The sequence below is a fragment of the Myiozetetes cayanensis genome, unplaced genomic scaffold, assembly GCF_022539395.1.
Source record: "Myiozetetes cayanensis isolate MyiCay16 unplaced genomic scaffold, myiCay2020 scf3, whole genome shotgun sequence".
NCBI lineage: Eukaryota > Metazoa > Chordata > Aves > Passeriformes > Tyrannidae > Myiozetetes > Myiozetetes cayanensis.
In genome coordinates, this window is record NW_026087521.1 from 49,917,693 (window position 1) to 49,929,085 (window position 11,393).

The following is an 11,393-nucleotide window of genomic DNA, read 5'->3' on the forward strand; positions in this document are numbered from 1 at the left end:
CTTTCTCCTCCCTTTGCAAAACACTGAGACTGTGCACTGTTCACAAGTTTGAAAGCTGAGGATGTGTAAGAACATGGAGAGAGAGAAGCCTGTGCTGGTCATTCTTGGGTAGGGCTGCACTTTCTTCTTACACTGAACAAGTGGCAGTAGGTGTCCCTAAATCTGTCTGGAGGATTGTCCATGTGCCCATACAAGTTTGTGGCACCTGTCTGTACTGCTCCTGAGCACACAAGCTCAGAGTCTGGTCCTGCTCCCCCTTCTTTCAAGCCTGTGAGAATCAACACATCTCTTAAAGTAGCAAAGAGTTATTCCTTCCCTCTCTATTTTCAGTGAGAGACTGTTCATCCTCCCTTACCATCAACATGCAGTATAAATAGTTCCAGAAGGAAGTCAAGGAAATGAAGTTAGCTGTTCTTTTGTTGTGAGATGCAACCTGTACTACAACTGGCAGAGTGCACCCCACTGGTGAAATGGTGTGGCTGGGGGAAGTTTGACGTGGCCGTGATCCAGCAGACTCAGGAAAGCAGTGTCTCTCACCGTTCTGGCTGGCAAAGTGCTGGCCTTTGGGTAACAGCAGTGTCCCCTCATTAAAAAGAAGTTGCCCTAAGGCTAAGAGCAAAATGCATTTTATTCCAATTTCTTTAACTGAAGCTGGAACTCCTCAGTGTCCAAATAGGTAAAAATCAACTGCACCTGCAGGAATTTCAATCACTGCAAGCTGAGCTCTGCTTCCTTCACCTCATCCCATCCTTGTTAAATTTTGCTGTAAGCTCGAGGGCAAAAAACTGAGGCATAAAAGAATCTGTAGTTTCTGTAAGTCTTGAACCCATTGTAGGTATTTTTGAAGCTCCCTGGCGTCTTGTTGCTCTTTTTGTTTGTCTGCTGTGGAGGACGGTCATGGAGAAGAGGAAGGTGATGCAGAACCCAAACTGAGGGGTCACTCTCTACATGAGGCCACCTGCAGTAGGTCCCATGGAACACGTTGTGTGCAAGGAACCTGGGAAGGCTGCTTGACCCATAGGCCAGGTCGTGGGGAAAACCTGTGCAACAAGCTTTGAGTAGCCAAGCCATTGAAGCAGGACAAGTGTGGGAGGTTGATCTCTTACAGGTTTGGTTTTTTTTTTTTTTTTTCATAAGCAAACTATTTAGGAAAAGGATTTTCCTGGGCCTGGTATTTAGTGTCAAGATTAGATGTCTGTAGGAAAAAGGTGTGCGAAGGTAGCAGTGATAGTTTCTGCAGAAGACAGATTCACTCCTAGGTAGAACATGGACTCAAGAGTCCTTTATGCATTTGGATTAAGGAGGGGGGCAGGGGAAAGAGGCTGGGAATTGCTAACTCTGGTTTCTAATCAAAGTTGCTCTGAGATGATGACTCTGGTCAGAGGATCCCAGCTGTGCTCTGGAGGAATTTGAGGTTATTCCAATGCTGCTTTGTCCTGTCTTGTGCAACCATTTCCCCCCCCACCAAATGCACTGCTGTTGTCAGATATGTTTTTAGTTTGAGCCTTTTCAGCCCAGCAAGGCAGCAGTGGTTGGTGCAGAGCTCTCTCTGCATGGAGCAGTTCTGGCTGCATCTGAGAGCAGTGAAACCCTGTAGTGGTAGCAATGGAATCTGGCTCCTTTCAGGCAGAGGTGAAACATTTAACAGGAAATAAAAGTATCTGGCCTGACAGAGGTGAGTTGGACCCCAACAAGTAGAAGTTTAGGTGTGCTGCCTTCGTGTCGTGTGCCCCATCAGCGAGAGCAAAGACTGGCTGCCTCCCTGCAGCCTTGTAGCTGCTGAAGTGGGCAAGATATTTGCTGGGTAAATGAACAAAATAAAAGCCTGGAGTGAAGCTGGGGAAAGGGCAGAGGTTGGCGCTCAGTGCCAGTATCACACCTCATCCTCCCCATGGTTCTCCAGCAGAGCCCAGGCCCCTGCCAGGGAGGTGTAGCTGTCCAGGTTGTTGGCCAGGCAGGGTGGGGGCTGCTGGTGATGGAGGGGCCAGGCAGAGAGGAGCAGAGTGGGCTGGACAGTGGCCAGAGCTGGGGTGGGGGTGGCTGCAGCAGTTGGTTCCACCTTGGCTGGTGGAAGGGGTTGCTGCCGAGATGCTGAGTGCCAACTGCTGTGCCGGCCGTGGGGCAGAGAGGCAGGAGTTCAGGTGGAAGTGGTTGAGGTTCCTCAGACCCTTGAAACTGCCTGGCTGGAGCTGTTCCAGCCTGTTTTTTGTCCCTTAGGTAGAGGACAGTGCTGGCTGGCAGGTCTGGGAAGAAGCCAGTGTTCAGCATGGGGAAGAGTTGATGCTGCAACGATATTTGGGTGGTAGCATGAGGAGTGGCAGTGGCAGTGCAGCCGGGCTGCAGTTGAGACACTGGATGCAGCACTGCTAGAATGTGGGAGCAGCTCAAGGAGGCATGAGGGCCCAGCTGTGCTGGCAGCACCCAGCAGGTACAGGGTGAAGACCATCAAATGGCACCAGCGCTGGCCAGACTATGACTGTGACATTAAACAGGCACCACTGCCTTCACCTGGCCCTCCCTGAGGCCAGCCGTGACCCCAAAACGGGTCATGGTAATTCAGCACAGGCTGTGAGCTTCCCAGGGTGACTTGTGCCAGCCTGTGGCAGATTTATCTCCTTGAGACCTACATTCCCAGAGCCCTCCTTGCACAGCAGAGCGGAGCTGAGCATGAGAGCTGGTGCCTCCAAACTGCTCATGACATCAAGCCAACCTGTGTCCCGGGAGCACTAAACACCTCTGGGAGCCTGCAGGGACAGAGAGGATGCAGCCCAATGCAGTGACCAGGGAGGCTTTCGCAGACCCTGGCCAGCATGTCCATCACCCACAGGTGGCACCAGGATTGGACACTCTGATTCTGGCAGCTGAGATTGCTGAATAGGGGAAGGGCTTGAAGGGGAAAGAGACATTAGTATCAAATCTTCCAGATTTTTGTCAGGCTGCAGATCTGCTTGCATTCCCTGGGAGAGTGAAACAACAATCCAGGAGGAAAATGAAGGCCTCTATGCCCTTCTGCAAGAAAATGATGTGTCACGCAGGCACTGCCACCCCTGGTATCTGCAAAAGAAGCAAAGAAGCAAAATGAGGAGAGCAGAGGGCTTTAAACATGGCCTCTCTGACAGCCCTGCAGCCTGGTCAGCTGCCTCTTCCCTTTTGCTTGAGCTTACCACTGCCATTGCAGTTTTGGCTGGATGTCACCTTTCTGCCCTGTACCTCCATAACTCCTGTGACTAACAGCCAGGAAAGGAAAGGCAGAGCTCAGGAAACTGTGTGTGCAAATCCCACATGGGCTTCGCTGGGCTGGTGCTCCCAGCCCCCTGTGAGTTGAGGGGGAGGCAATGTCTGGGTTGCTGCCCTCTCTCCAGAGGTGGCTTACCCTTCCTCCCCCTCTCCTCCTTTCCCTCCTCCCACGTTTCTGGCTCCGTCCAGTGAGCGCTGCTGGGAAAGCGACACAACGGGGCCCATTCAGTTCTTGCTTCTGCAAGGAGAGCAAACACCGGTACAGGAGCCTGGCAGCTGCTACACGGGGCTGGGGACGCTTTCCTCTCTTTCCTCACTACTTCTTGAAAACCAGGTACGCCCAGCCCGGATGTGTGAACCCCCAGGTGTGTGGGAGGCAGTGCTGGGGAGATGCCTGGCTTGTGGCAGTGCCCCAGGCACAGCATGGGGACTGAGCTGGGGTGTTGCAGTGGTGGCACTTGCTGGTGGGCACACAGGAGGGGGGAGACCCCAGCGTGTGTGTGGGCTGCAGCAGGACTGTGTCCTGCTCCCTTAGCAGGAGGGCAGAGGTGGGGCACAGAACCACAGAGGATGATGAGCCACAGTGGGCAAGAGGCTGTGCACCACAGTGGCTCCATAGGTTTGAGCCTTGCAGATCCCACTGCTGCTGTCCTAGAGCTTAGGGGGTTGCATTGGTCATACCTGCAGCCCCACTGCCTCCTCTGTGCTTACCCCAGCCTCGGGCTCTCTCTGCTACCTTCGCCCCAGGGGCTCACTCCTGCCCAGCCAAAACCAACCCGTCCTTCCTGCAGCTAAACAGTGGAGTTCTATTCCAAAAACTGCTATGAATAGCTCGAGGGGGGAAGCAGGGAGCGTGCAGGGTGGGAGGCACAGAGCTGGGAGGCAGGAAATGGCCAGGGTGGTGGGGATATGGGACATTTGCCATTTAAAGAAGGGTGGCAGCTCGGAAACCTTTGTGATCGCATCCTCTGGGTGGCTGTACCTGCTTGCCTTACCAAAAAAGCAGTTGTAGGAGGGATATTGATAGCTTGTACAGACCAAGGCAATCTTAGGTAAGTGCTGTGTGAAAAAATGGGGGGGATGGTGGGTCAGCTTCAAGCCGGTTCCCCCTAAGTGACCTGCTAACTGTTACCTTCACTTTTCATTCCCAGTATTTCTCTTCTTTCTTCCACTCTCTTCCTCATTTATAACCTGTGAACTCACAGTGTGAGAGCCAGAGGCAGTGAGACCTGCCCCACCAGGTCACAGCAACAGCCCTCTTGACACCCTGTGTACCAAGCCAGAGATGCTGTTTGGGGATGCACGGGAGCCTGGCCTCTTTCCTGGCCTCACCGCTGTCTCTCCTCAACCGCAGGTGCCCTCTGCCATGAGGCTGCCCTGGGGGCTCCTCCTGCTGGCCGCAGCCCTGGGGGGAGCGGCGGCTGCCCGCTGCCCTGCACCCTGTGTCTGCGACAACCTCCGTGCCCATGTCCTGTGCCTCAACGGGAGCCTGGTGGCCATCCCTGACACCATCCCAGAGGTGGGCAAGGCAAAGGTCAAGGGATGGGGAAAGAAGGTAGGTATGGCAGCCCTGCAGTAACTCAGTGTTTTATTTTTGCGGCCAACAGCTCACCAAAAAGCTAGACCTTCGGGGCAACAGCTTCTCGGTCATCCCAGCAGGAGCCTTCCTTGCCACCCCTACCTCACACACTTAGACCTGCAGCACTGCAAGGTGGAAAGGCTGGAGGAAGGGGCTTTCCGAGGGCTGGGTAGGCTGGTCTACCTTAACCTGGCCTCCAACAGCATAACCCTTCTCTACCAGGAGTCCCTGGATGGGCTGTCCTCCCTCCAGCAGCTCATCCTCGAGGGGAACCGCATTGAGGAGATCCAACCAGGTGCTTTTGGCCATCTGGGGTCCCTCACTGTCCTTGACCTGAGGGCAAATGCCTTGGTCTACCTCCCAGACATGGTCTTCCAGGGTCTGCAGGTGCTCAGGTGGCTCCGGCTGTCCCACAACACCCTCCATGTGCTGGGAAGCGAGGCCTTTGCCGCCCTGCCTGCCCTGCGTAGGCTGAGCCTGGACCACAATGAGCTGCAGGCATTGCCGGGTGAGGCCCTGGCCAGGCTGGATGGGGCTACCCGGCTGGACCTGGGCCACAACCCCATCACCTACGTGGCCGAGGAGGCGCTGGCCATGGCCTCGCTGAGGCACCTATTCCTGGACCATGCTTCCCTCCAGGACGTGGCACCGGACGCCTTCGCCCTCAGCCCTCAGCTGCGCGTGCTGGACCTCCGCGAAAACCAGCTGCAGGGGCTGCCACCCCTGGCCGGGGCCGGGGGACTGGCGAGGGTCAGCCTGCATGGGAACCCTCTGCTCTGCTCCTGCCTCCTGCGCCCCTTCCACAACTGGCTGGCGAGGGCGCGGGTGCAGGCCGACGGTGCCTGTGCTGCACCCCCTGCCCTCCGAGGCCGGCCCCTCGACTCCCTGAAGCCCCCTGAGATGAGATGCAGTCGCCTCCGGCCACCCCCCAACCCCACCGCACCGTCAGAGCAGCCAAGGGCACCTGCCAGCAGGCAGTGCCCCCAGGGGTGCATCTGCTCCTCTGATTTCCGTCATGGGTCCTGTGCGAACAGGGACCTGCAGGAGATTCCCCAGGAATTCCCTGGGGACACCCGCCTTCTTGACTTGCGCCAAAACACCTTCAGGACAGTGCCACTGGATGCCTTCCCTGGCCTGAAGGAGCTGGTGTCCCTCCACCTGCAGAGCTGTGGCATCAGGGCACTGCAGCCCGGGGCTCTGCGGGGGCTGGAGAGCCTGGTCTACCTGTACCTCACCGACAACCACCTCTCCACCTTGGCAGCTGCTGCCTTTGAGGGTGCCCCGCAGCTGGCCTACCTCGACCTGGACCGCAATGCCTTCACCCGTGTGCCTGCAGGTGCCTTCCAGCTCCTGCCCAACCTCATCTCCCTCCACCTGCAGCACAACGCCATCAGGGAGCTGGCAGAGGGGGACCTGGCCGGGGCCAGGGGGCTGCGCTGGCTCTACCTCACCGGGAATGCCATCAGGCACATCGCCCCTGCTGCCCTGGCTCCTGCCAAGATGCTGGAGAAGCTGCAGCTGGAGGGAAACCACCTGGTGGAGGTGCCCACAGCAGCCCTGTGGGACCTGTCTGCCCTGAGTGAGCTAAAGCTGTCCCGAAACCCCATCAAGCGCATGGGGGACGGTGTCTTCCTGCCAGTGGCCTCCAGTCTGCAACACCTGTACCTGGACAACATGGGCCTGGAGGAGGTGAGTGAAGTACAGGACACCTGAGGGGCAGTGGTATCAGCCACAGGCCCCATCTCCTTCTACACTGCCCAGGGCTGGTGACCCCTACAGGGGCACCCAAACAGATGTCCTCAAATTCCCAAGGCCTCAGGAGATGCTCCATAGCCTGGCTGGGAAGAGACTCAGCTGTAGAATTGCCTTACTCCAACCTTGTCCACGGCTCCCCTGGGACAGGCTTACTCCCTCCAGTCTTTAAGAACATTTACCCTCCATTTCAGTGGGGCCCAGATCATCTCCTTTTCCCAGCCCTGGCCAGATTTCTCCTTCTTATTACAGGCTGTCCTGCAGTACTTTTCACTGTTATTACCCCAAATGTCTCAATCCTCTCAAGAGAGAACTGTTAGCAGCACCCTCATACTGGACTGTGTATCTTAACAGCATCCAGGGCTCACTTTGAGACCTCCTGCATGTCACATTCTTTCTATGAAGACTGAATGGGGGTCTATTGAGTCCCAGAATGTGACTGAAACTGCTTGAATTAATTAGCAGTCCCTCCTGTTTAAAGCAGGGACTCTTTTGTGGGGCCTCCAGGTTCAGGACAGGCTCCCAAGCTGATTAGCAGTGCAGGGCCAGAGATCTGCTCCCCTGCTCCCATCAGGACCCCCTGACTCACCCTCCCTCTGTTGCAGATTTCCCCTCGTGCCTTTGCTGGCCTCGGTCCCAAGATCAGAAGCCTCTACCTGGAGAGCAACAAAATGAGCAATATCCCCAATATGAGCAACTTCACAGGTCTGGAGATCCTCAACCTGCAGGATGTACCTTTCCACTGTGACTGCCAGCTCCTTCCCCTGCACAGGTGAGTGCTGCGATGGGGGACAGCCTCAGGGATCAACCTGGGGGGCAGTTGGACCCTACTGTGCTGGAGGCACAGGCTCACGGCATGCTGGCCATTTTGGGTCCTCTCCCATGGTGGTGAGACAGAGCATGCACCTATGTGCAAGGATGGATGTAGCCTGGGCTTTCCTGGTATGGGGAAAGCAGCCAGAAGCTGGGTTAGGCAGATATTCAGATATTCAAAGGTCACCCAGGTGAGCCCCTAAGCAACCTGGAGTGACTTTGAAGTGATCATCCACACACTGGCAGAGTTTCGCCTCTCCCTTCGCCCTGTCCCATTTCTTTCCCTGATCTTCTGCCACATTTCCAGGTGGATCAACAAACTCAACCTCCGTGTAGGGGCCACCTGTGGGTCCCCTCCAGAAGCCCGGGGGCTGAAGGTAAAGCTTTCCACCACTTTCCAAACTTGTCCTGGCTGGGGCCGTGGTGAGGTTGGGGAAGCCAATCCTGAGAAGACTATGGCTGCAAGCAAGCCCAGCAAGAAAAAGAGATCGGGAAAATCTCCAGCCAGAGGCTTCAACAAGAGCAGAGCTTAGGGCTTCCTAAGGCGTGCGGGACGCAACATGGCCACACTCACACCCTGGTGAGAGCAGTTTTTTCTGGACTTGTCCCCACCATGGAGACATTGGTATTGCCCAAGGCTCAAAGGAGAGAGCCTGGTGCTACCAAAACAATGCTGATTTGGCAAAGATGCAGCATTTGGTTTTGCATTCCATAGGGTCTGCAGCATGCTTCGATGACTCAAACAACTAAGCCAAATATTTGTTTTTATTTCCCAAGGCTTCCTCCAGCCATGTGAAAAGGCTGATTCCACAAGTTTGTTTTTGTTTTTAAACGTGCTGTGCTTTCACAGCTTCTGAAGCCATTGAAGAGCCCCAGGTAGGACTGCAACCAGCATCAACCAGTAAGATCCAGCACTGGTGCAAATCTTATGCTAGAAAACTTAAAAATATCAGTGAAAGTATTGCCTGAATTCCTAGCAGCTCCTCAGAATTAAAGCATAAGCAGATTGAAGCCTTTTTATTTCCTGCAAAATTCAATCAGTGGTCTGACTGGGGAAATGGGATGAGTGATGCCATCATAAGCAGAGTGCCCAAACCCTTTCCCATGGAAGCCTAGGTTGGAGTGAAGTTTATACAAATTGAAAAGGCTTTAAAAGATAAGCATTAAACATGGAATTATTACAGAAAAAAAACCAGGTGAAAGAAAGTCAAAGGCATTTGGAAATGATCATCCTCTAAGGAGAGGTGGCTCTACAAGCACAGCTGTTTGACAAGGCTGGGAAGAGGTCAGCCCAAGAGAGAGGGGAAGAAAGGCAATGGCTTTGCCCTGAAATGAGGGGAGAGCTCAGAGCTACAAGGACCCGCAGCTAGCCAAAGGGAAGCCCTGCTACATGCTTTCCATAAAAACTTCCACTTCCCCCAACCATGCTGACTCCATCCAGTTCCCCCAGGAGCCCAGGGTCCTCATGGGGGTCACCTAGGGCTGGCAGAGCTCTTGTGCCTGGTTTGAAACAAACCCTCCATGGTTTTTCCATTTGTGTTTCACTGCTCCTGCCAAGCCCCTGCTTCCCTCTCCCTTTAAAGGCTCCATTTGCTTCTTTAAATGGGAGAAGAGGAATGCTGTGTTAATTATTCCCAGTATCTACCCTGTGTTTCTAGACATTTAGCTTGCCAACCTTATTTTTTTGGTCATGAACCATTCTGCAAAGCAAGAGGTATTGTGGCATCTCAAGCTCTTGCCTGGAAGCTGGAGGGGTGCGTGGCCCAGGCAGCATCCTCTGCAGCCACCATTCCCTGTTTTGTGCCAGGGTTTGCCAAGGCACTTGCCCTGCAGCTGCCTGGCCCTGCAGTGGCCCTTCCTTACCTGCAGAAAGTTCTCAGGAACCTGCTACAGGAGATTTAAAACTATTTCTCATCACTGTTGTCATATTCTTTCCTGAATTCTGTCCTGAACTTCAATGGCCAGTCCAGGGAAAGAGAGGAATGTTACAGTATTGCCCTAAAATTGGAAAAGGCATTGCCTGTCTTCAGTTATCTGATGTTCTCTTGTGATATTTAACCCTTACACAGAACTGGCAAGTAGACAGAGGTGAGTGCACGAGAAAACCCTACTGCATGCTTAAAAAAACCCAAACCCAAATCCAGTTTACTTATACCTACCCCTTACAGACCTCTTCTCCCCATTTTGGCTACCCCTGGTATTTCAGTGACCCAGAAAGCAATGCACAAGCCTTTGGCCTCTTCCTCAAGTTCAATTCACAGGGCTTTAGGGTACAAATCATCGATGAAATTTACAGTAGGACTGTTAAAAAACTGAAAATGCAAGTCACGTTCCAAGTCCTGTGCAGTTCTGGGTTCAAAAGCAAGGTATGATAACAGAAGAAGATGCATAGTACAGATCAACGTCTGGCTTTGAGGCTGGTGCCATTGAGGTTTTGGCTTTTATGACAATGGGGCATGCTTTAATGGTTGTAGCCCATTAGGAAGGGGTAAGATCCACCTGTCTAAAAAGGGCAATAGAATCTTTGGCAGCAGGCTGGCCAGTTCGGTAAGACAGGTTTTAAACTAAAGGACTCGGGTGGTGGGGATGATCAAAGCGCCATTGCTTCCTACTGGGGAATAGGATATACCAAAAGATGTTCCTTGACTGCCCCTCAACTTGGGAATCAAAGGGTTAACCACACTGAGGGTGTTTATGATTGTGGTCATGCCTCTTATTCCCCTTCTAGGGAACCGGGTTGCTTTATTAAACTACAGGTGAGGGGGGAGTGATATTGGGCTTATTCCTGGTAATTTGGGGGATGGTTTGAAAAGGTTAGAAGGAGAGGGTGCTAACTCTGCAGGTGATTCCAAGAGGTACTAGACACAGTGGAGTACACCTTCAGTCTTACAAAGGTGACACAGCTGATAGCCCAGCCCAGGTGCCTTTACACCAAAACCACAGCACGGGCAACAAACAGGAGCTGGAAGTCACTGTGCTGCTGAAAAGTTATGACCTTGTTGCCATTACTGAAACTTGGTGGAACAAATCCTGTGACTGGAGTGCGGATATTGATGGCTACGGGCTGTTCAGAAGAGACAGGAAGGGAAGGAGTGGAGAGGTTGCCCTCTACATGAAGAGGACTGACTGTGAAGAGCTGTCTGAAGAACAGCCATGAGCATGTTGAAAGCCTGTGGATAAAAATCAGAGACTGAGGCAACAAAGGGAACCTTGTGGTCCGAGTCTACAACAGGCTACTTGGTCAAGGGGAGCCTATTGACAAAGCCTTCCTGCTCCAAGTGCAGGAGGCATCGTGCTTGCAGGCTCTTCCTGCTGGGGGACTTCCACCACACGGACATCTGCTGGAAAAGTGGCATGGAAGCACCTGTCAGCCTCACTCTCTGTGCCTGGGAAGGTCATGGAACAGATCCTCCTAGAAGCTATGGTAAGACGTATGGAAGACAGGGAGGTGATTTGGACAGCCAGCACAGCTCCACAAGGGAAACTCCTGCCTGACCAAGCTCGTGACTTTCTATGATGGAGTGACAACATCAGTGGATAAGGGAAGGGCTACAGAAGTAATTTCTCTGGACTTCTGCAAAGCCTTTGACATGTTCCCCCTAACACCCTTCTCTCTAAACTCGAGAGAGATGGATTCGATGGGTGGACTCTTAGGTGGATTAGGAATTGGTTGGATGGTCACATCCAAAGGATAATGGTCAATGGTTCAGAGTCCCAACGGGCACCACTGACCAGTGGTGTCGCTCAGGGGTCCATAGTGGGACCAGGAGTTATTTAATATCTTCATTAGTGACACGGGGATCGAGTGCACCCTCAGCAAGTTTGCAGATGACACCAAGCTGAGCAGTGCAGTGACACACCTGAAGGACTGGATGACATCCAGAGGGATCTGGACAAGCTCAGAAAGTGGGCCCACCTGGGTGGGGAAAACCGCCAGTATCAATCCAGACTCTGGGATGAACAGATCGAGAGCACCCCAAGGACTTGGCTTTTTGGGCTGTGAGCTCACATT

The 11,393-nt window shown here is 53.5% G+C and overlaps 1 protein-coding gene across 1 annotated transcript; it reads left to right on the forward strand.

Annotated features, from left to right (window-relative positions):
* Nucleotides 1-4,308: 4,308 nt before the first annotated feature.
* On the forward strand, nt 4,309-8,461 carry CHADL (chondroadherin like). Its single transcript, XM_050324673.1, is given in 5 exon segments — nt 4,309-4,756; nt 4,845-4,908; nt 4,911-6,505; nt 7,174-7,340; nt 7,689-8,461. Coding segments are annotated over 5 exon segments (2,286 nt in total). The 5' UTR covers nt 4,309-4,522; the 3' UTR covers nt 7,915-8,461.
* Nucleotides 8,462-11,393: the final 2,932 nt, after the last annotated feature.